The following is a 25,304-nucleotide window of genomic DNA, read 5'->3' as shown; positions in this document are numbered from 1 at the left end:
TACTCCTTAAGTATTTTATTATTTTTGATGCTTTTGTGAATGGGATTGTTTTTTGTCTCCTTGTTGAACCTGTCGTTTTGTTCTTGTATTGTCTTCCTGATTTCATTAAATTGTTTATGTGTTCTCTTGAGCTCTCTGAACATCTTTTGAATAATTATTTTGAATCCTTTGCCAGGCAATTAAACTATCTCCATTTGTTTGGGGTCAGTTACTGGAAGTTTGCTCTGTTCCTTTGGAGGTGTCATGTTTCCCCAATTCTTTGTGACCCTGGTAGTCTTGTGTAGGTGTCTGCACAACTGAAGAAATAGTCACCTCTTCCAGACTTTATGGACTGACTCTGGTAATGAAAGACCTTCTGTGGGTGGGAGCATGCTGGAGTCTGTTGTGACTCTGTATCTAGTGGCGCAGGCTGCCAAGGGCAGGGGCATGTGGCAGCTCTGGGTCCAGGGTGGGGGGTGGGGGCATGATGTCTCTCTCGGTCAGGCCACAGGGGTCCACAGCATTGACAACTATGTGGTCCTTGGTGAGCATAGTGGGGTATCTGCAATGGCTACAAGGGCTATTGGGGTCCTTGTGGTGCCTCCAGGTCCAGAGGCTACACACAAGGGCAGGCAGCAGTGGCATGGAGCTGCTGGTGGTGTGTACATACCACCAACTGGTGCCTAAGTAATGGCAGAGGCTGGTTGCGGATACACACACAGTGGTAGGGGCCAGGGCCAGGAACAAGGGCCAGGGCCATGTGAGGGTACACAGGCAGCTTCAGAGGCCCTGGATGTTGGTGTATGTACATTCTGTGCCTGCAGGATCTCACATCAGACATGCACAGCAATGGAGGCTTAATGGGGATCTAGCTGGCTGGGTGCAGGTGCACAGTTTATGGGGACAGCTGCAGGTGAGCCTAGTGGTGCAGGCAAGTGACAGGAGATAAGGCCAGAGCTGAGCCCTCAGGCAGCTGTGGGGGCCCCAGCTGTCAGTGTGCAATTCCATGGCTGCAGGATATTGCTACAGGTATGCACACTGCCTTAGAGGCTGGTGATGGGAATCTACTATTATTGTATTGCTGTCTACTTCTCCCTTCAGTTCTTTAAATATTTGCTTTATATAGGTGCTCTGAGGTAGGGTACATAAATATTTATAAATGTTGTATCCTCTTAGTTAATTGATCCCTTTATCATTATTTTTTTTGGAATTTTGTTTTTTTTTTTATACACCAGGTTCTTATTAGCTATCTATTTTATACTTATTAGTGTATATATGTCAATCCCAATCTCCCAGTTCATCCCACCACCACCCCTTCCCTGCTTTCCCCCCTTGGTGTCCATACGTTCGTTCTCTACATCTGTGTCTCTATTTCTGCCTTGCAAACCGGTTCATCTGTACCATTTTTCTAGATTTCACATATACGCGTTAATATACTTCCTCCCAGAGGAAGTAGCATTTAACTTAAGACCTAAAGTCTTGAGAGTTTGTCAGGCAAAGAGTGAGGGAAGAGAGCTCCAGGCTGAGGGAACAGCATGTGCAAAGGCTTGGAGAAGCAAAGGAGCCTGGCAGATTTGAGGAACTGAGAGGCCAGTGTGGTTGGAACTCAGAGGTGGAGTGGGGGGCAGGGTGTGGTGCAAGAAAGGCTGGTGAGGTCCACAGGGACAGACCAGCAGGGCCTTCCCAGCCATGTTAAGGGCAAGGTAATGATTCTGGGCACAGCTTGGCCTCCAATGCCATCCCACACCACCTTTCATCTGCTCTTCTGGGTCAAGCCCTCTGACCCCAGAATTGCTCTCTACCCATGACTTTCCCTCCAGTCAAGAATTTTCTCAACTATTGCAAGGGTCTCTTGTCATCACTTCCCAAGAAATTCAATTCCTGGGGGACCAAATTCTGGAAGCGTTTGTCAAGGTCTCAGGTACCATCAGGTAGCCCATGTTATGTTGGAATATTTACTAAGTGGAAGAGTGAGTGTTATTATCCCCATTTTATAGATAACGAAACTGAGGTTTGGAGAGATAAAGCACACACAGTTATCTCTACAGTCTTTTTTTTTTTTATTATTTTTTATATTTTGCGGTACGCAGGCCTCTCACTGTTGTGGCCTCTCCCATTGCGGAACACAGGCTCTGGACGTGCAGGCTCAGCGGCCATGGCTCACGGGCCCAGCCGCTCTGGCATGTGGGATCTTCCCGGACCGGGGCACGAACCCGTGTCCCCTGCATCGGCAGGTGGACTCTCAACCACTGCGCCACCAGGGAAGCCCTCTACACTCTTTTGACACCTCATTTCTCCCCAGAATTTGGGAAGCTACATGGTCTGGCTGTTAGGATTCTATGACTCTGATTCTATGACATGTCAGAGAGGATGCTAAGGTTTAGGGAAACATGGAGATTTCAGGGTTCTAAAATTCCACAGTTCTAAGCCTTAGCGCTCCAATAAACCAGGTTCCTGATGTGTGCTAGCTAGTCCAAGCCTGGAGAGGCAGGCACCACCCATGAGCCCTTTTCCACCCGGTCTCCTGGGTCCCACCTCACAGACCAGCCAAAGGATGCGATCTGGGCACCCCCTGATGGCCAGGAGAGGATGGGAAGGAACGGGATAGTCGGGAGCCTTACACCCGAGGGCAATGTTCTGGGGCAGAGGCCGGAGTTGAGAGAAGGCGGAGAGTTCCAGGTCCCGCCGCAGAGCAGACCTCCTGCTTGTCAGACAGCCCAAGTGAGCTACAGTGGGGGACCCCGGGAGCCATGGGGTGCATGCGTGATGCCATCCTGGAGGCGCTGGAGAACCTGACTGCAGAGGAGTTCAAGAAGTTCAAGACGAAGCTGCTTTCAGTGTCGCTGCACGAAGGCTACGGACGCATCCCACGGGGGACGCTGCTACCCACGGATGCTGTGGACCTCACCGACAAGCTCGTCAGCTACTATCTGGAGGCGTACGGTGCCAACCTCATGGCGCTCGTGCTTCGCGACATGGGCATGCAGGAGACCTGGGGCAAGGGGGAGCTCGCCTCCTCCACCCTCCGCGCAGAGGTCCAGACCAGTATGCCCTCATCTGTACCCTCCTCCCAACCCGAACATTTGCCTCTCCTCACGCTTTCGCTTCCTGTTCCTCCTACCCTTTAATAAAAGCTCCTCCTGCTGGGGAGGCTTGGTTTGACCTTGGCTTCCGGACCAGGAGATCCCTGACCCCAGAAAGACTTGGAGACACCACTTAACATTTTCTTACAGGCCCTGGAACCGTGCCAACCGAGATGAAGGCCCCTCGCCAGACAGCACCAAGTAAAGCCTTCAACACCCAACCTCACCTACCTGGGCACCTCACCAGCCCCGCCCCACTGCACCCCTACACAGCCTAAATCCGTTGTCCCAAGGCCAAGAGCACCCAGAGAGCGCAAAGCTAGGCCAACCCTCCCCACCCACCTACTCACACACCTCCAGGGCCCGAGCCTGGTTGAGAGGAGAAAGGGAGACAAAGTTAAACTCATCCCACTATAGGTAGAGTCCTGGTGGCATGCCCACCTTGAGCCTGACCGCTTAGGGTTGCATTCAGGGCAATTTCTGAAGAAAGCCTAGTGTTCAAGAGGGACAGGCTCCAGCACCCACACTGGTCCCAGCTCATCCCCTCTCCTCCTTCCCGCCCCAGCACTGCACTTTGTGGAGCAGCATCGGGCGGCCCTCATTGCGCGGGTCACAGACGTGGATGGGGTGCTGGACGCCCTGTACGGGAAGGTCCTGACAGAGGAGCAGTACCAGGCAGTGCGGGCGGAGCGCACCAATCCTACCAAGATGAGGAAGCTCTTCAGCTTTGCTCCAGCCTGGAACCGGACCTGCAAGGATCTGCTCCTCCAGGCCCTGAGGGACACCCAGCCCTACCTGGTGGTCGACCTGGAGCAGAGCTGAGGCATCTTCCCCAGCAGCGGTCCCACAGACAACCCCTGGCTGTTCCAGCCATCTTACCTGGAGTCTCTGATTTTTTTTATACACGATATATGAAAAACCAGCTTGTACTTGGTGTGTTTCCTACTTCCAGCCTGGAAGCACATGCGGAGCTGAGCTACACATCCAAGCCCCACAGAGGCTCAGGTGAAGCTCTAGTTTCCGCCTGTTCCTGGGGCAGCAGGCTCCCCAGACACTTCATCCTTCCTGCCTCAGTCACCATGGAATAGTCCCTCACCATTTTGTGGCTCCTTCAATGCCACCCCAGAGGGTCTGCCCTTGAGACCTGTGAATACAAGTTAGCCTTGTGGCCAAGGTCTAAAAGTTAAAATAGAGGTATGTACAAAGGGCCTGAACTGTGGGGGGCCATATCTGACAGATGCATTTAGAAACAGACTCGTCTACCAAGCTTCTCAATCTCTCACTTTTTCATAGGAAAAAAAATTTGCAAAATGAGAGCAATTTTCAGGGGAAGTGACAAGAGTATCATCTAAACAGGACAGAAGAGCACAAGCCACCGAGTGTCCCTAGGGCTCCTTCTGGCACGGACACCAGCAGGCGTCACTCCTCCCTCTGCTCCCTCCCACCTAGTGCAAGAGGGGTTATAGGTCACACTTTGCCCAGAAAACATGCCAACCACAAAAGCAGAACTTTAGGAAATGAGTTCTAGTAGCTGTTCCTTCTCTTGATGGAATTGTGCCAACAAAAGAAAATACGGATATTTATTTCCAGAAGACAGCACTTAAGGGGCCTTTCCAGAGGCTGTTAGGGAACCAGGATCCTAGGACCACTTCCTGAGTACATTTTGCACCCAAATTCTTTCTGGCTTAGAAGGGGCGGATGCAAAGCAACAGGCAGGCCCCAAGGAGGCCAGTTATCCTATCCTTAGGAGTCAGATCATCAGACTCAGGGATCCAGGTATGAGGGTGCCAGGTGTACCATTCACAATGATACACCAGTGCAGAATGAACAAAGCTGTATGAAGGCTTCACTTGGAATACCCTCCCTAAACACAAGAATTAGCAAATGTAGTTTTTATTCCCCGCTTCCCTCCACACACACACACACACACACACACACACACACACACACACACACACACAAACACACACAGTCTGTGTAACATTTCCCTATTCTGATGACCAGATCACCAGAGCAACAGGAGAGAACAAGTAATTTGCTGTAGGAGGAAGCTACCAAGAAGCTAAGCTAATGACCACTGTCAAGGCTACACAGTCACATGGGACTGCTCCTAATGCCATTTAGGACTCCAGGAGGAAAGCTGAGCTTCCCCCAAATCGGGATCCAGCCCCAATACTGAGGATCCCCTGGGCTTATCTTCTTTAGTCAGCCACTCCATAAAATAAATGCTGATGTTCCCCATTTCACCCTCAGCCCTTTTCTACCAAGTCTTCTTAAATCTTATAAACCAAGCCTTATTCAATCCCTGAGATGTGTTTGTTCACTTACGTTCTGCAAGGACCTTACCATTTCCCAAACTGAAGTTGTCTTCCTTTTACTACCCCTGTATCTCGACATATGGCAACAGCAGCAGCCTAACCAGAAAATAAGAAATCCTAGCCTGTTCCAGAAAGCCCAGATTTAGTCAGTCTTCCAGCTTATATCCAAACACCTTCCGTTTCAACTTCGCTACCCCCATCTGGCTTATGCCTTCATGTCTTACCCACAACAGGCTTCCTGATCTCCCTGCTTCTGGTCAACCACCTTCAAGGTCCTGAGTGATCAAAACTGATGATGGACATGGACTCCCTTCTAACACTAGGACACCTAAGCCCCTCTTCCAGCCTGATCCTGAATGATCCATCCAAACTCTCCTACCTTCCTTTTCACCTACCCCTGGATCCCAACACTACTGACACCCCATGCCCTAGCACACATTGGTCCCTTAACTCTGGACACCTTGAAACCCATCTGTCCTAGCATGCCCACAGGTGGCCTTCCTCTGGTCTCCAGTGGCATTTTCACCTACTGTCCCTGTGGGAGAGCAAACCATATTGTCACGTCTATTTTCACACAAGACCCTCCCATTAGAGCAAGCCCCATAAAAAGACATATTTTCAACCTCTGTACAGTGCCTTGCATGTGAAAATAATAAACAGCAGTTCCTGTGTATGTCTAGTGTCTGACAGAGGATTTCTTCAAAAACTTCACAGGAACCCAGTGCTTCTCATGAGATGGAGCCATAACTAACACTTCCCTGCACAGCAGATGCTCAAACAGAGCAGCTACAAAAACCAGGGCAGGCCTGAGGCAAAAGGTATGGTTCTAGGAAACAGCTCCACTAAGTTGAAAGACTTCTTGGGGGCTTTATTTTTCCTTTTTATTGGAGGGGGAGGAAGGGCGAGGCTCAGAGTTCTACCAGCCACAGCATACTGGTTAAGGACACAACTTCTGCAGCCAAAGGATAGATTCAAATCCCTGCTCCACTTCACTCACGAGTTATGAGACTTAAGGACAGTTTGTACCTAAGCATCCCCATCTATAAAGTACGGACAACAGGACACAGCTCATCACCTAACAGCAGAAGCCCACAGTGAGCACACATTAGTGTCAACAGTGATCTCCAGGATGTTTTTGTTTGTTTGTTTGTTTTTTGCAGTATACGGGCCTCTCACTGTTGTGGCCTCTCCCGTTGCGGAGCACAGGCTCTGGACGCACAGGCTCAGCAGCCATGGCTCACGGGCCCAGCCGCTCCGCGGCATCTGGGATCTTCCCGGACCGAGGCACAAACCCGTGTCCCCTGCATCGGCAGGCGGACTCTCAACCACTGCGCCACCAGGGAAGCCCTCCAGGATGTTTTTGTTCCTAGCTGCTCAATGGCTTAGGCTCCTCAGTGGCCCTCAATCTGAAACAATCACCATTTTCTGCCCAAACCTCTAAGCATCACAAGACTGAAAAAAGAACAAGCAGATCAATACCCAATGTTCACTGGGCCTATGCTAATTAGAACAAAAACCCATATGCAAGACCCAGCCTTCTGTGAGTGACCTTTTTCTTAGCTCCTGGCTCAAATTGTCTACACAGAAAGCTTTATACCAAATCACTTGCCCCTTCACAGAGAAGGTGGGGGAATGAGCAGAACAGGAGGCTCTGCAGAGCTTCAGAGCATGGCTCTAAGTGTGCTGCTGAAACAGCAACATCACCAGAGAGCTTGTACCCCACCAAGACCTACACATGGAATTAGAACCCACCTGCTAACCGTACTTCCAAGTGATTCAGGTACGCATTCAACTTAGACACACAACGCTACAGGGAGGATCTGGCTCTGCCACCTCAGTTAGACTGCGACAGGTTTGCAGAAGCCTTCTTACATGGGGATTTGCCTTGCTTTTCACTCAGGGAAAGAGTACACAGGATGGGCCTGCTTCCCCTCAAATTCTGGGAAAAAATAAAATAAAACAAACAAACAAATGAAAAACAGCCATCAGGCTAGATCTAACAGACAGGTTCTTACCGTGAGCAGGCTGCAGTGAGGCCCTAAGGATCCTGCAGAAACAGCTACAGAAAATCAGCACAGTTGTGCAACACTGCCACCCTGAGGTGCATGTGCAAGACGCCACCTAGAAAGCCTGGCTCCCGCTCCCTTCCGTTTCTTCTTCCCATACCCACCCCACCCCACCCTCCTTGACATTCTCTACCTGCAATTGCCTAAGCTTGGTTCCCCGCTACATGCAAGGAACCCCCCATCTTCGACCCTATAGGCCAAGCTCCCTTCCTGTCTCCAGTCCCCACACTGGTGGCTCTCAATCATCCTTCTTGTTAAAGGAGCCCTTCTTGCTAGCACTATAACCCCAAGGTTTAAGGCTAAGGCCACAATCCAAGGAGCTGAGAGAGCACAATCCATCCACAGAGCACTATTCCCAGACCCAAACTCCTGACATCCGTCTGTTCCTGCCTCAAGCATATTAGGAATTTTAGTATGGCTGCACAGGTCCCGGGCCTGAGCCCCGCGTCCGCCAAAGCCTGTGAGGGTCCCGTGGTCCCAACGGACCCGAGCACCAGCCCTCCCCAGTCCAAGCCTCTGTGGTGGCCCATGGGCCGCCCCTGACAAAGCCTCCTCCGGCCACATGGGTCCAGGCGGGCCAAGTGCCACCACCCTCCAAAGCCTCCTCTGGCTGTCCCGGCCCCTGTGGACACACCTGTGGAAGCCTGCGCCCACCTGGCCTACACGAGCATGTGTGCTCCAGGCCAGGTTCAGGAGCAGATGCTGGTAAAAGGAACACATGCAGAGGTGGGGCTGACACAGCAGGTCCAGAGACCTACCTAGAGGTCTCGGAGGGCCTCCTGGGGAGGCGGGGATTGGATGTAGCTCACTGTAGGTGCAAGGACACTGATAGCAGAGGCACCAGGGAATTTTTCATTTTTTCAATTTTATTTTATTTTTTGTTGCTATCCTCTTTCGTTTTGTCATTGCTTCATTTTTATTTTTTTCTAATATATTTTTTATTTTTCTTATTTTATTTTTTATTCTGTTATTGTTCTGCTCTTTTCCACTTGTTGTCTGTTTTTTGTTTTCTCGGTGGTGGTGGTTTGTTCTTTTGATATTTTTGTGTTGTTTTCTTTCATTTTGTTATTTTTTTGCTTTTTTATCTTTTGTTTGTTTGTTTTTGTCATTTTAGTGTTTGTCTTTTCTCTTAGCTTTTCTTTTAGTTTGTTTTTTTATTTTGTATTATTGTTTGTTTTCTGTTTAGTTTCATTTCTATTACTGGTTATGGTTTGGGGGCCTTCTTGTTTGGGTGTTTTGTTTTTTCCTAACCATGTTGTTTTGTTGTTGTTGGTTTGCTTTTTGTTTGCTTGGATTTGTTTTTGTTATTTGTCTCAGGTTTTGTGTTTTCTTTTTTTTGTTTGGTTGGTTTTGTTTTTATTATTTGCCTTGGGCTTTGTCTATTTTAGGGTTTTTCTGTTTGTTTGTTTGTTTTTTGCCACACCTTGTTGCTTGTGGGGTCTTGGTTCCCAGGCCGGGGGTCAGGCCTGAGCCCCTGTGGTGGGAGCACCGAGTCTGAGCCACTGGACTACCAGAGAACTTCAGGCCCGAGGAAATATTAACTGGTGTGAGCTCTCCCAGAGGTCCTCATCTCGGCACCAAGATCCAGCTCCACCCAACTGCTGCAAGCTCCAGTGCTGGATGCCTGGGATCAAACAACCAGCAAGACAGGAACACAGCCCCACCCATCAACAAAAACGAGACGCCTGGGATCAAACAACCAGCAAGACAGGAACACAGCCCCACCCATCAACAAAAACGAGATGACAGAGAAACGTGTTACAGATGAAGGAGCAAGGTAAAAACCTATTAGACCAAATAAATGAAGAGGAAATAGGCAATCTACCTGAAAAAGAATTCAGAGTGATGATGGTAAAGATGATCCACAGTCTCGGAAAGAGAATGGAGGCACGGATTGAGAAAATATAAGAAATGTTTCACAAGGACATAGAACTAAAGAACAAACAAATGGTGAGGAACAACACAATAACTGAAATGAAAAATACACTAGAAGTAATCAATAGCAGAATAACTGAGGCAGAAGAATGAATAAGTGAGCTGGAGGACAGAATGGTGGAAATAACTGCCAAGGAACAGAATAAAGAAAAAAGAATGAAAAGAAATGACTGTCTCAGAGACTTCTGGGAAACAGTTAATGCACCAACTTTCAAACTATAGGGGTCCCAGAAGAAGAATAGAAAGAGAAAGGGTCTGAGAAAATATTTGAAAAGATTATAGTCAAAAACAGCCCTAACATGGGAAAGGAAATAGTCACCCAAATTTAGGAAGCACAGAGAGTCCCATACAGGATAACCCTAGGAGAAACACACCAAGATACATATTAATCAAACTAACCAAAATTAAAGTCAAAGAAAAAATATTAAAAGCAGCAAGGGAAAAGCAACAAATGACATACAAGGGAATCCCAATAAGGTTATCAGCTGATTTTTCGGCAGAAACTCTGCAGGTCGGGAGGGAATGACAGGATATATTTAAAGTGTTGAAAGGGAAAAATCTACAACCAAGATTATTCAACCCGGCAAGGATCTCATTCAGATTTGATGAAGAAATCAAAAGCTTTACCAACAAGCAAAAGTTAAGAGAATTCAGCACCACCAAACCAGCTGTACAACAAATGCTAAAGAAACTTCTCCAGGCAGGAAACACAAGAGAAGAAAAAGACCTACAAAAAGAAACCCCAAACAGTTAAGAGAATGGTAATAGGAACATACATATCAATAATTCCCTTAAATGTAAATGGATTAAACAATACAACCAAAGACACAGACTGGATGAATGGATACAAAAACAACACCTATATGTATGCTGTCTACAAGAGTCCCACTTCAAACCTAGGGACACATACAGACCGAAAGTAAGGGAATGGAAAAATATATCTCATGCAAATGGAAATCAAAAGAAAGCTGCAGTAGCAATACTCATACAGGACAATACAGACTTTAAAATAAAGACTATTACAAGACACAAGGAAGGACACTACACAATGATCAAGGGATCAATCCAAGAAGATATGACAATTGTAAATATCTACGCACCCAACATAGGAGCACTTCAATACGTAAGGCAAATGCTAACAGCCATAAAAGGGGAAATCTACAGTAACACAATAATACTAGGGGAATTTAACACCCCACTTTCATCAATGGACTGATCATCCAAACAGAAAATAAATAATGAAACACAAGCTTTTTTTTTTTAAATTTAACTTTATTTATTTATTTTTTGGCTATATTGGGTCTTCGTTGCTGCCCGCATGCTTTCTCTAGTTGGGGCGAGTGGGGTCACTCTTCCGTGCAGTGCGCAGGTGTCTCATTGCAGTGGCTTCTCTTGTTGCGGAGCACGGGCTCTAAGGTGCATGGCTTCAGTAGTGTGGCACATGGGTTCTACAGTGCAGGCTCAGTAGTTGTGGCGCATGGGCTTAGTTGCTCCGTGGCATGTGGGATCTTCCCGGACTAAGGCTCGAACCTGTGTCCCCTGCACTGGCAGGCAGATTCTTAACCACTGTGCCACCAGGGAAGCCCCAGGAAACACAAGCTTTAAATGACACATTAGACCAGATGGACTTAATCAATATTTATAAGACATTCCATCTAAAAACAACAGAATAGAAATTCTTCTCAAGTGCACACAGAACATTCTCCAGGATAGATCACATCTTGGGTCACAAATCAAGCCTCAGTAAATTTAAGAAAATTGAAATCATATCAGGCATCTTTTCTGACCACAACGCTATGAGACTAGATATCAATTACAGGAAAAAAACTGTAAAATATACAAACACATGGAGGCTAGACAATATGCTACTAGGGAACCAAGGAATCACTGAAGAAATCAAAAATGAAATCAAAATACACCTAGAAACAAATGACAATGAAAGCACGATGACCCAAAACCTATGGGATGCAGCAAAAGCAGTTCTAAGAGGGAAGTTTATAGCAATATAATCCTACCTCAAGAAACAAGAAAAATCTCAAATAAACAACCTAACCTTACACCTAAAGCAATTAGAGAGAGAAGAAGAACAACAACAAAAAAAACCCAAGGTTAGTAGAAGGAAGGAAATCATAAAGATCAGAGCAGAAATAAATGAAATAGAAACAAAGAAAACAACAGCAAAGATCAATAAAACTAAAAGCTGGTTCTTTGAGAAGATAAACAAAATTGATAAACCTTTAGCCACACTCATCAAGAAAGAGGGAGAGGACTCAAATCAACAAAATAAGAAATGAAAAAGGAGAAGTTACAACAGACACTGCAGAAATACAAAGCATCCTAAGACACTACTACAAGCAACTATATGCCAATAAAATGGACAACCTGGAAGAAATGGACAAATTCTTAGAAAGGTATAACCTTCCAAGACTGAACAAGGATGAAATAGAAAATATGAACAGACCAATCACAAGTAATAAAATTGAAACTGTAATTAAAAATCTTCCAATAAACGAAAGTCCAGGACCAGATGGCTTCACAGGTGAATTATATCATTTAGAGAAGAGCTAACAGCCATCCTTCTCAAACTCTTCTAAAAAACTGCAGAGGAAGGAACACTCCCAAACTCATTCTACAAGGCCACCATCACCCTGATACCAAAACCAGACAGACATACTACAAAAGAAGAAAATTACAGACCAATATCACTGATTAATATGGATGCAAAAATCCTCAACAAAATACTAGCAAACAGAATCCAACAACACATTAAAAGGATCATATACCATGATCAAGTGGGATTTATCCCAGGGATGTAAGGATTCTTCAATATATGCGAATCAATCAGTGTGATACACCATATTAACAAATTGCATAATAAAAACCATATGATCATCTCATAGATGCAGAAAAAGCTTTTGACAAAATTCAACACCCAGTTATGATAAAAACTCTCCAGAAAATGGGCATAGAGGGAACCTAACTCAACATAATGAAGGCCATATACGACAAGCCCACAGCAAACATCATTCTCAAAGGTGAAAAACTGAAAGGATTTCCACTAAGATTAGGAACAAGACAAGGATGTCCACTCTCGCCACTATTATTCAGCAGTTTTGGAAGTCCTAGCCATGGCAATCAGAGAAGAAAAAGAAACAAAAGGAATACAAATTGGTAAAGAAGAAGTACAACTGTCACTTTTTGTAGATGACATGATACTATACATAGAGAATCTTAATGATGTCACCAAAAAACTGCTAGAGCTAATGAATGAATTTAGTAAAGTTGCAGGATATAAAGTTAATGTACAGAAATCTCTTGCAGTCCTATACACTAATGATGAAAAATCTGAAAGAGAAATTAAGGAAACACTCCCATTCACCATTGCAACAAAAAGAATAAAATACCTAGGAATAAACCTACCTAAGGACGTAAAAGACCTGTACTCAGAAAACTATAAGACAGTGATGAAAGAAATCAAAGATGACACAAACAGATGGAGAGATATACCATGTTCTTGGATTGGAAGAATCAATATTTTGAAAATGACTATACTACCCAAAACAATCTACAGATTGAATGCAATCCCTATCAAACTACCAATGGCATTTTTTACAGAACTAGAACAAAAAATCTTAAAATTTGTATGGAGACACAAAAGACCCTGAATAGCAAAAGGCAATCTTGAGGGAAAAAAACGGAGCTGGAGGAATCAGACTCCCTGACTTCAGACTATACTACAAAGCTACAGCAATCAAGACAATGTGGTCCTGACAAAAAACAGAAATATAGATCAAAGGAACAGGATAGAAAGCCCAGAGATAAACCCACACAACTATGGTCAACTAATCTTTAACAAAGGAGGCCAGGATATACAATGGAGAAAAGACAGTCTCTTCAATAAGTGGTCCTGGGAAAACTGGACAGCTACATGTAAAAGAATGAAATTAGAACACTCCCTAACACCATACACAAAAAGAAACTCAAAATGTATTAGAGACCTAAATGTAAGACCGGACACTATAAAACTCTTCGAGAAAAACATAGGCAGAACACTCTTTGACATAAATCACAGCAAGATCTTTTTTGACCCACCTCCTAGAGTAATGGAAATAAAAACAAAAATAAACAAATGGGACCGAATGAAACTTAAAAGCTTTTGCACAGCAAAGGAAACTATAAACAAGATGAAAAGACAAACCTCACAATGGGAGAAAATATTTGCAAATGAGTCAACAGACAAAGGATTAATCTCCAAAATATATAAACAGCTCATGCAGCTCAATGTTAAAAACACAAACAACCCAATCAAAAAATGGGCAGAAGATCTAAATAGACATCTCTCCAAAGAAGACATACAGGTGGCAAAGAGGCACATGAAAAGCTGCTCAACATCACTCATTATTAGAGAAATGCAAATCAAGACTACATGAGGTATCACCTCACACAGGTTAGAATGGGCATCATCAGAAAATCTATAAACAACAAATGCTGGAGAGGGTGTGGAGAAAAGGGAACCCTCTTGAACTGTTTGTGGGAATGTGAATTGATATAGCCACTATGGATAACAGTATGGAGGTTCCTTAAAAAACTAAAACTAGAATTACCATATGATCCAGCAATCCTACTACAGGGCATAACCCAGAGAAAACCATAATTCAAAAAGACACATGCACCCCAATGTTCACTGCAGCACTATTTACAATAACCAGGGTATAGAAGCAACCTAATTTCCCATTGACAGACGAATGGATAAAGAAGAAGTGGTCCATATATACAATGGAATATTACTCAGCCATAAAAAGGAACGAAATTGGGTGATTTATAGAGATGTGGATGGACCTAGAGACTGTCATACAGAGTGAAGTAAGTCAGAAAGAGAAAAACAAATATCATATATTAAACACACATATGTGGAATCTAGAAAAATGGTACAGATGAACCGGTTTGCAAGGCAGAAATAAAGACACAGATGTAGAGAACAAACGAATGGACAACAAGGGGGGGAAAGTGGGGGAGAGTGGTGGGATTAAAAAATAAAGAAAAGTACTGGAGACAGAGATTTGTATGCCATGTTAATCAATTTGAACTTTATCCTGAAAAACATGGGAAATCATTGAAAAAGTTTAAGCAGGTGGGTGACTTGATCAGCAAAATGTTTCTCAAACTTCACTCATTATAACACCTTCATGATCTTTGCCTTATCTTCATATCACCTGTAGTTAATTTACTTAATGTTGTTCAAACTAACCTTTTATTCTTTTACAAACATATGTCAAGAGGAAACTCATTACCACCATTGCTTGCCATAATAAATATTCAAAATAAATATATAACTATTAAAGTAGAACAATGTTCATTTATGTACCCACTTTAAATCATCTCATGCACCACTATGTAAATCTACCACAGTTTTGTGCCAGAGTCTTAAGATCTGTTTGTTTGTTTTAATATATTTTGGCCACACCACCCGTGGCTTGCGGGATCTCTGTTCCTGACCAAGGATTGAACCCATGACAGCGCAGAATCTTAACCACTAGGCCACCAGGGAACTCCTGCCGGATTCTTAATGACCGGGTCTTAGATGTCACCTGGAATCTCCTGTTAGAGAACCACTTGTAAGTGTGAAGAAATTCGGACACAGGCCGAGGGCATAAATTTTGTCTATGCTCTGTAACGCCTAAAACCAGTCCTTATGAAATTTTAATGTGCATACGAATCACCTCGGGACCTTGTAAAACTCAGATTTTGATCCATTATGTAATCTGAAGATTCTGCATTTCTAACAAACCCCTAAATGACATTAATGTTGGTTTCCCAACCACGCAACGTTGCAAGGTACGAGATTATACTTCACTGAAGGGGAGGGACCGTGCCTTAATCTTTAGTATAGTGTCTGGCACAGGCAACTTATTAGCTAACACTCGTTGAAGACAGCATGTAATTTTCTTCCCACAAAAGCTGTCACGTGACTCTCCATATGCAGGCTTCAGATCAGAAGTCTCTCACACACACACCACTACTATTCAAAACATTTTAATTTTTCTAAGACAAAACTATATTTCAGTTTTTATTTTCTACGTAATCTCAGCCTAGAATATAAACTCCATCAGACCAGAGACCTGAGTCGTAAGCATTTCCTAAGTTTCGGTCTCACCTATGTGTGTCCCAAGCCTGGTCTGCGAGTTAGAGCGGCGAATTCATTGGACAAGGGCTCCGTTCCTATGGAGCTAATGAGCTAGTGAGGACCTCACCAAGCAAGAGGCGATCATACCCGGCTTCAAGGCCTATGTCTCTGTAGAAGGTCAGATATGGAAGAGTCTCCTACAGCCGCCAGCTTCCACAGTGCAGGAAGTCCTGAAGTTCAGAAGACTGGAGCCCAGAGGCCGCGGATGGGATCCGGCGAACCGGGGCTCTTTCATTGGACAGCCCGGATCGGAAGAATCCAAAGTGGAGGGGGGGGATTGCGATGGGCTGTCGCAGACGTAGTCAGAAGAGGATTAAAAAGCGGATATCCTGGCCAGGAAGAGAACTCAAAAAGCGGTAACTTAAATCATCTAAATTATCTTCTGAAAACTGCGTTACGAAATTATGCGTCTCCCTATCCTGCGTCTTGGAGGAGTTGGACTGTTCCAACATCCTCCAAGGAGCAGTAGAGTGCGGTTGGTCGTATAGAGAGTCCCCTCACGTAGGAGGCGTGGGAAAGAGTGCCGCGGGGCAGTCTGGGCCGCTCCCGCCGTCCGCCGCCATCTTGCTTTACTCTAAGGCGGCTGTGACCGCGGCTCAGAGCAATCTTGAGCCATGAGGCTAATAGCCAGAGCTGGGTCCCTTTCGGTGAGTACAGCTGGCGGGCTTGGGGCAGGGTGGGGGAGCAGATTGTCAGGAAGGTCATACGGACTGGAGGTGCCTGGTTTGGGCTCCCGGGGCCTTGGGTTTTGTTCTGCCCTTCAGGTGAATCCTGCCGGCCAAGTGGGCTGCAGGCTGGGTGGATTGGGCGTTGGAAGGCCAGCTCGTGCTTTGAACAGAGAAGACTTAATGCTGGAAAACCTGAAGAGAGGGGGAGGGCTTAAGAGCGGAGGTGAAGCGACTCGGGTGGAGACACCTTTGAAGGTCACTGCTGCGCTTGGTGTGCAGAAGGAGACCGCGAGATCTGGGCCGCAGGAGGCCGGCGTAGACCTAGTCCCCCATCCCTAACCTATCAACTGCAGCCTCTTCTTGGCGTATCACGGAGCATCAGCTTCCCCAACGGTTAAGTGGGCTTATGAGTAAAATCATAAAGAAGAAATGAGTTAATTCCTTTATAGCTTTTTTCACTGTGCCTGGAACTTGATTGTTACTGTGGTGTCCTGGCTGTATAAAGTGTGCTTTTCTTGATCTCTTGTTAGAGTTTATCCAGGAGGGTTTCTTGGCGTGCCCTCTAGAGCTTCTTAAGACTCCTTCAAGCCCGAGTGAAACACAGCTGTCGCTTGGGGAAAACTCCTCTAGGGTCAGTGTTATATCAGTGTGAACCGGTGGTTGTCAAGGGGGGACAGTCTCAGTCTCTGAGATTTAAAGTTCAGCGAAGGGCTTACCTGGTGGCGCAGTGGTTGGGAGTCCGCTTGCCGATGCAGGGAACGCGGGTTCGTGCCCCGGTCCGGGAGGATCCCACATGCCGCGGAGAGGCTGGGCCCTTGAGCCATGGCCGCTGACCCTGCGCGTCCGGAGCCTGTGCTCCGCAGCGGGAGAGGCCACAACAGTGAGAGGCCCGCGTACCGCAAAAAAAAAAAAAAAAAAAAAAAAAAGTTCAGCGGGGCCAATTTTGCCCCCCAGGGGACAGTTGGCAATGTATCTAGAGACATTTTTGGTTGTAACAGCCTGGGGGGAAGTGCTACTGCTGAACATCCTACGGTGCACAAAGCCACCCACAATAAAGAATTTTCCAGCCCAAAGTGTCAAGAGTACCTGGGTTACTGAGTAACCTAGTAACCTTCTAGAAGGAGGTGCAGAAGACCAGGGAATGGAGTTTCCCTGTGCTTAATGTTTAAATAGATAAAATATGAATTATACAAATAGCTGTAATTTAGACTGTAATTCTCTTACCCTTCTTAGCACACCTAGACTAACCAGTGATTAATAACCCTTAGAGAGAAGCCCGGTTAGACTGGCAAAAGGCCCCAAAAGCTCTTCCTCCATTGCATTCATCCCCACCTTCCAGTAGAGAAAAGAGCTCAAAGATAACAGAGTTGAAGAGGACCAATGTAAACAAATTGGAATAAGCTTGAAAGCAATTGTTTCTACTTGTAACACTTATTTTACATAAGAATAAATTTATACATCTTTTGTTATTGAAACAAAATAGTAGTTGTATGGACAATTACTAGGATAATATTTTGCAACAGATTTGAATGGGACAAATTATAGGAAGTACCTAACCAACAGAGTATCACTGTTCAGGCACATTTGAGAGGAGAGCACCTAAATGTACCTTAGCAATAGAACTATGGATTATTTGAACTGCTGTGCCCACAGCAGTTTTTTTACTTTCTGGAAAATCAAAAGCTAGAATCAATAGTAGGGTTAACTATACTACACCCAGGAAATGAAATTGATGATGATAAAGCAAAGCTAATTGGAATTTATAATTTGAAAGCACTAACAGCAAATGAAAACTAGGAACCAGCTTATCGATAGTATAGCACTGATGCTGAATGCACAACAAAAAACCGTCCTGGACAACACGGAGTAGAGCCATTGCAGCCTCTGAGGGGGGTCCTTGGGAAACTCTAGCAGCATGTTCATTTGATCCTGGGAGTACCAAGGATTAACTCTCAACATCTCCACTAGTAACCTTAAGATCCTTAGACATAATCAGAATGAATTATGTGGCATTATATATCATTTGCCAAAAAAAAACTGAATAAAGTTATGCATTTTGGATCCATTATCTGACATTTAAGAGGACCCCTTTACTTTTCCAGTGGCTGCGTATTATATATACTGAGAATCTACTATGGATGAAGCTATTGTTAATCTCAGGGTATATTAGTCAAAGAAGATAAAACCTTTGGTTGTGTAGTCTTAATGTAGCACAGAAGAGAGTGAAGATACTATGGGAAATATCGGGGGCTGGAGGAAGTTTTCTTTGATATACTTTGTCTTTTTTAAAGATTACTAAACTGATTAAGGAAATGAAGTCATATTGGAAAATAGACTAAAAAGATGAGACTCTTTGGGCAGATAAGGGAAACAATAATGCTGAAATCTATAAAAGGGTATGAATGTGGCTATTCCACACTTTTTCAAAAAATTCCAAAGCATTAGAGCTAGAAAGGACCACTTGAAGTTTTAATAAGGTAGTTAAAAGGTAAAAGAAAATACAGTAATTCTTTACATAGTACAAAATGAACATGTTCAACTCAGTATTCCTTCAGGCTCTACAAGTCACAAATAACTAGAGATTTAAGAGTGGCATAGGTAAACTGGTGGGTAGTAATTTCATAGTAAAGTTAATCAGCTAAATCCCCCCATGGAGTTCTTTTACCACTGAACACCCTCTATTGCTTGGGCCCACTTGGATACAATGCACTATTCTTTTGAGAAATGTGGTAACCTGTCTTTTTTGTGTTTAGAGATTTTATTCCCTCAAAGTTGCTCCCAAAGCTAAAGCCACAACTGCCCCTGCAGGAGTGCCTCCACATCCTCAGGACCTTGAGGTTAGTCCCACTGAGTTGCTCACTGGACACATACGTGCCTTACGGTCCTTGGTAATATAAAGACATTAATCACATCCCTATTTTATTTTAAATACAGTTTACCAAATTACCAAATGGTTTAGTGATTGCTTCTCTCGAAAACTATGCTCCTGCATCAAGAATTGGTTTGTTCATTAAAGCAGGCAGCAGATATGAGGACTCCAACAATTTAGGAACCTCTCATTTGCTTCGTCTTGCATCCAGTTTGGTAAGCATCTTTACTACCTCAATATGTTTAGAAATCTGTGGCACCTTGGTCCTACAGAAAAGAAAAACTAAAAGCAACATCCGTATATTAGTTTCCTGGAGCTGCCGTAACAAATGACTGCAAACAGGGTGGCTTAAACAACAAGAATTTATCCTCTCACAGTTCTAGAGGCTAGAAGTCAAAGTCAAGGTGTCAGTAGAGCCGTGCTCCCTCTAAAGGCTCTAGGAAGAATCTTGCCTTGTCTCTCCTAGCTTCTGGTGGTTGCTTGCAATCCTTGGCATTCCTTGACTTGCAGCTGCATCATTCCAATATCTGCCCCTGTTCTCACATGGCCCCCTCTGTGTCTCTGTGTCCAAATATCCCTCTTATTGAATTTTTCCAGTCATATTAGATTTAGGGCCCACTCTAATCCAGCATGACCTCATTTTAAATATTTATATCTGCAAAGGCTATTTCCAAATAAGGTCACATTTGCGGGTTCTGGGTGGACATGAATTTGGGGGACACTTCCAACCCAGTACAGTCCCCTAATACATCATGAAAAACCACAGGATATTTACCATAGAGAAGCATTAAATTAGTGTCCATCCGAATGTTAGTGCTAGAGCATAAGAAATCAGTAAAAAACAAAATTTTTAATTTTAAAAAAGAAGTGCCAGAAACGGAAAGAAAATTACTCTTTCTCATACGCAAATCTCTTTCAGAATAAATGGATGAATCCAGTAAGCTTTATTTGATAATGGAATTTTTGCCTAAATGTACTTTGTATAAAAATCTATACTTGTGCTTTTTGGTCAACTTTGTTTTATAATTCTTAAACTAAAAAGGATTCACTATTTGGTTAGCGTTCCTTTTGAATTTAATGACAATTAGACTTTAGATTTTGACATAAAGTGATGTTTGGCAAGCTTAGCATTAAAAAACTACTAAAAACAATTGTTTTTTCATTTCTAAGACTACAAAAGGAGCTTCATCTTTCAAGATAACCCGTGGAATTGAAGCAGTTGGTGGAGAATTAAGGTTTGTTAAAAATAAGTAATCGGAAATAGTGAAAACACCAGAAGGTAATCAATTGTAAAGGAACTTTTCTCTGTTATCAAGGTGGTTAACAATTTCTTAAGGCACAAGAAGAAAAAGACTGATGAATTTGACTGCATAAAATGTAAAATATCTTTATGCCTTAAAGTAAAAATTTAAGTAACTAGGAATAGATATTTGCAACATATGTAACATGGAGAGGATTATTTGGAAAAATAAAGAACTACAAATTAGGAAAAAACAACCAAAGAGTAAATGGACAGACATAGGAGAGGAACAGGCTGTTCCCAGAAGAGGAAGCCAGAAACAATGATATTTACTTATAATCAACAGTGTGATACCATTTTATACTGCTGGTGGGAGAATAAATTGATACATCTACATAGGAAAGAATCAAGGACTATCTATTAATGTTGAAAATGAGCATATTCTACAACCTAACAGTTTTTAATCCACATGCACAAAGGGATTCTTTATCGTTATTGAGACTGGAAACAATCTAAATGCCTATCTTTAAAGACATGCATAAGTGAAGTATGATATAGTAATATGCTGGGACTACTACACAGCAGTTAAGAATGAACTCAATCTGTTTCAACATAGCAGGCTTTAAAACAAAATGTTTTGTGGAAAAACAAGTTTCAAGATTTTTTTAAGGTATGAGGTTTTTAACAAAATAATATGTAATGCCTATGATTATGTTTGTCTCTAGAGTGGGAGAAAGTGTGAGGGTTAGCCTGGGAATGGTACAAAGAGACCTTCAACTTTAAAGTTGCCCTTTTTTTTTAAGTAGTGGTAAAATATACTTAACGTAAAATTTACCATCTTCTGTTGTATAAGTTCTATGGCAATAAGTGTCATTAAGCAACCATCACCACCACCCATGTCCAGAATGTTTTCATCTTCCCCAACTGAAACTCTGTAGCTATTAAACACTAACTCCCCATCCCCCTCTTCCCCTGGCCCCAGGCAACCACCATTCTGTGTTCTCTTTATATGATTTTGACTACTCTAGGTACCTCGTATCAGTGGAATCATACAGTGTTTGTTGTCCTTTCATGACTGACTGACTTCACTTAGCAAAATGTCTTCAAGGTTTATCCATGTGTAACATGTCAGGATTTTCTTCTTTTTTTTTAAGGTTGAAATATTTGCAGTTTTCTTAAGATTTTTAAAAATATTTTTTAAATTTAGTTGAGTGTATTTTTGTTATACTGTTATTTATACTTTATGTACTTCAAAATAATTTTTTCCAAAAGAATTGGTTGACTTAACAAAGATATAAGGGAAAGCTTGTTCTTCTGATTTAGATAATTCACTGTAATTTATTTTTGACTCAGTGTGATTTCAACAAGGGAAAACATGGCTTATACTGTGGAATGCCTGCGGGATGATGTGTAAGTACCTTTGTGTGTTTAGAACATCTGCTTTTAAAGAAATACTAAGTTGCTCAGTTGTCTTTTTTTTAATGTGGCATTATGACCTCTGACGTTGGTTTCAGATTATTATTCACAAACTGCCTAAAGTTTAATAATGAGAGCAATACAGTTATGTAGAATGGATGTTGGTTTCAAATTTTTGACTGGTAACCCTTATCTTCATGTCTTCTGTAGTGATATTCTAATGGAGTTCCTGCTCAATGTCACCACAGCACCAGAATTTCATCGCTGGGAGGTAGCTGCCCTTCAGTCTCAGCTAAGGATTGACAAAGCTGTGGCTTTTCAGAATCCACAGGCTCGTAAGTACACTTTTAGATTATATTCCGTTGTTTCTAAGATACTGGGTTTTTGAGAAGATCAATTTGTAGAAGAATAAAATTGCTATCGAAATTCTTTTTCTCCTTGGGTTTGAAAATACCCTCTCCAAAAATTTGTCCACTTTTTAAAACATATTGTTCATTTCTAAACATTTGTATTGTTATTTTTCATCTTTGATAGCAAGTAAATTGACTATAGAATCCTAGCCTTTTGCCTGTGTCGCCCCCCTCCCCCCATCTCCCCACCCATCCACCCTACTGCCCACCCCACCCCACCCCTGGTGTTTTTTCAGTGGTTGTTTTGCTTACACTAAATCTGGCAGCAGTTTATTGTTGCTGCTGCTATTATTGTTTAGCCAACTCACTTTTATTGTGTCTTTCCAAAGTAATCAACTTAATTTTTTTTTAAAAAAAACTTTTTTATATTCATATTTGTGTTTATATAACGTTTAGTTATCTAATCTTGACAAGCACATCTGGCAAAACAAATCTTTAAAAAAAAGCACCACTGATTCTCAGAAGTCATAGCGCTTCTGGTAGGAGCGGAAGTGTGCAGGTAGACCACTGAGGTGTAAGCAGGTGACCAGCTGCAGGGGCTTAGAATGGGATGGACTTCTCAGATGCAGGCCTGTCAAGAGAGGGTCTCCTGTCAAGTGTCTGGAATATAATGAGTGCTTGGTTCCTGTTAGCTCATATTATTTCACGGAGATAACTTTGTTACTCCACACCTCTACCAAAGAAATAGATAGAATGGTAAAATTGTACAAAAGATGATTTCAGTGTCCAGAGTAGCTTTCTTCCCCACTGGTAGCAGTGAGGCTCCAGCCCTTATCCTTTCTGCCTGGACAGTTATTGTAGTCTCCTGGCTTGTGTCTCTGCCCCCAGGTGTACATCTTCCACCAATGGCAATGTACATTTTACATTGCCATTACAGTGATCCTTCTGACATGAAAATCCAGTGAAAATCCTTTAAAGGCAAGCTCTTTAACTTAGCATATATGGTAACTCTAATGATCTGTCCCCTGCCTCCCTCCCTTGTTTCTTGCTCTCCTAGCTGCAATTCCCCTTTGAATCAGACTGTTGTCATACTTTATGCTTTTGTCTGTGTCCTCTGCCTCAAATGCTGTTCCCAGATCATTCACCTGGGAAACACCTACTCATTCTGTAAGACTCATCCCAGATTTTACTTTTATTACTCCTTTCCAATTCCCACTGCCCTTCCCTAGTGCCCCCGCTGCACTTTTGATATACTACTAACATCACACCCGTAATACTTTATTTTACAGTTTTTCCCCCTCAACATTTTGAGGGCACACATGTGTCTTACTGCTCTCTGTGTTTCCAGCACAGTGCCTGGCGTGGAGGAACACCCAAATAATAAGCAAATAAAAGAGACATACCTCAAGCAAAGGCACTGAACCAGGAAAGTAGGAACAGTGCCAGGGAGGTGTACAATTTGGCAGTAGCATTTGACCCCTGTAAGCTAGTAATATGACCTAACACTGATATTTTCATATCTCCTCTTACCCTGACGACTCCCTTGTTACCTCGAGAGGGAACCTAGAAGTAAGCAAAATTCAGATTAGATGACTTAATCAAGGTCACATGGCAAATCAGTGGCAGAACTGTAATTAGATTCAGACTTCTGAATCTAAAATCCATATATGGTTTCCAGATGATACCAGGTCGATTAAAGTTAGAGAAGAGTTTAGGTGGACTCTGACATTTAGAAGCTGCTATCATAGAAACTCTTATTTTTCTCAGCACATTCGAGTGGCAGAATTTTAACAGTTGTTAGAGGTTAAATGAAATTATATTTTCAGTCCTCTTAATACTTGAATTTGATGACCAAAGTTGTGTAGTTTAGTTGCTTTCTAGGCTCTAAACGTCGTGTTGTCTTTATTTAAATCACACTTCTGTAACTGCTTCTTTACTTATTTTACAGACGTCATTGAAAATTTGCATGCTGCAGCTTACCGAAATGCCTTGGCTAATTCCTTATATTGTCCTGATTATAGGATTGGAAAAGTGACACCAGATGAGGTACTGATAAAACACATTACATTTTTTTTTAATTTAATTTTATTTATTTTTTTATACAGCAGGTTCTTATTAGTCATCAGTTTTATACACATCAGTGTATACATGTCAATCACAATCGCCCAATTCAGCTCACCACCACCACCACCCCCACCGTGGCTTCCCCCCTTGGTGTCCATACGTTTGTTCTCTACATCTGTGTCTCAATTTCTGCCCTGCAAACCGGTTCATCTGTACCATTTTTCTAGGTTACACATATATGCATTAATATGTGATATTTGTTTTTCTCTTTCTGACTTACTGCACTCTGTATGACGGTCTCTAGATCCATCCGCATCTCAACAAATGACCCAATTTCGTTCCTTTTTATGGCTGAGTAATATTCCATTGTATATATGTACCACAACTTCTTTGTCCATTCTTCTGTCGATGGGCATTTAGGTTGCTTCCATGACCTGGCTATTGTAAATAGTGCTGCAGTGAACATTGGGGTGCATGTTTCTTTTAGAATTGTGGTTTTATCTGGGTATATGCCCAGTAGTGGGATTGCTGGATCATATGGTAATTCTGTTTTTAGTTTTTTAAGGAACCTTCATACTGTTCTCCATAGTGGCTGTATCAGTTTACATTCCCACCAACAGTGCAAGAGGGTTCCGTTTTCTCCACACCCTCTCCAGCATTTGTTGTTTGTAGATTTTCTGATGATGACCATTCTAACTGGTGTGAGGTGATAACCTCATTGTAGTTTTGATTTGCATTTCTCTAATAATTAGTGATGTTGAGCATCTTTTCATGTGCTTCTTGGCCATCTACATGTCTTTGGAGAAATGTCTATTTAGGTCTTCTGCCCATTTTTGGATTGGGTTGTTGTTTGTTTTTTTAATATTGAGCTGCATGAGCTGTTTGTATATTTTGGAGATTAATCCTTTGTCCACTGATTCGTTTGCAAATATTTTCTCCCATTCTGACGGTTGTCTTTTCGTCTTGTTTATGGTTTCCTTTGCTGTGCAAGAGCTTTTAAGTTTCATTCGGTCCCATTTGTTTATTTTTGTTTTTATTTCCATTACTCTAGGAGGTGGATCAAAAAAAATCTTGCTGTGATTTATGTCAAAGAGTGTTCTGCGTATGTTTTCCCCTAAGAGTTTTTTAGTGT

The 25,304-nt window shown here is 42.9% G+C and overlaps 2 protein-coding genes across 4 annotated transcripts in view; both read left to right on the top strand.

The window, feature by feature from the left end:
• The first annotated feature begins 2,729 nt into the window (after positions 1–2,729).
• LOC115861076 (apoptosis-associated speck-like protein containing a CARD) lies at positions 2,730–3,884 on the top strand. 3 transcript variants are annotated; one of them, XM_060285540.1, is made up of 2 exons: positions 2,730–3,006; positions 3,574–3,884. In XM_060285540.1, the coding sequence occupies exons 1-2, from the start codon at positions 2,730–2,732 to the stop codon at positions 3,882–3,884; spliced, it is 588 nt and encodes a 195-aa protein (XP_060141523.1). The 3 variants fall into 3 exon arrangements, with proteins under 3 accessions (XP_060141523.1, XP_030727309.1, XP_060141524.1); XM_030871449.2 differs by having other exon boundaries at positions 2,730–3,014; positions 3,558–3,884; XM_060285541.1 differs by having other exon boundaries at positions 2,730–3,024; positions 3,628–3,884.
• A 12,183-nt stretch (positions 3,885–16,067) lies between these two features.
• Positions 16,068–25,304, top strand: part of UQCRC2 (ubiquinol-cytochrome c reductase core protein 2) — a 31,478-nt gene continuing 22,241 nt past the window's right edge. The window contains exons 1-7 of the mRNA XM_030871448.2: positions 16,068–16,212; positions 18,987–19,070; positions 19,168–19,317; positions 20,273–20,337; positions 21,696–21,752; positions 21,969–22,093; positions 24,057–24,154. Of these exons, the coding sequence (XP_030727308.1) occupies positions 16,180–16,212; positions 18,987–19,070; positions 19,168–19,317; positions 20,273–20,337; positions 21,696–21,752; positions 21,969–22,093; positions 24,057–24,154 (612 nt within the window). The 5' untranslated portion in view covers positions 16,068–16,179. The remainder of the gene's footprint in view (positions 16,213–18,986; positions 19,071–19,167; positions 19,318–20,272; positions 20,338–21,695; positions 21,753–21,968; positions 22,094–24,056; positions 24,155–25,304) is intronic.

Source organism: Globicephala melas, chromosome 15, assembly GCF_963455315.2.
Source record: "Globicephala melas chromosome 15, mGloMel1.2, whole genome shotgun sequence".
Taxonomy (NCBI): domain Eukaryota; kingdom Metazoa; phylum Chordata; class Mammalia; order Artiodactyla; family Delphinidae; genus Globicephala; species Globicephala melas.
The sequence above is the reverse complement of the archived record's forward strand: the minus strand, read 5'-3'. Positions and strand labels throughout refer to the sequence as shown.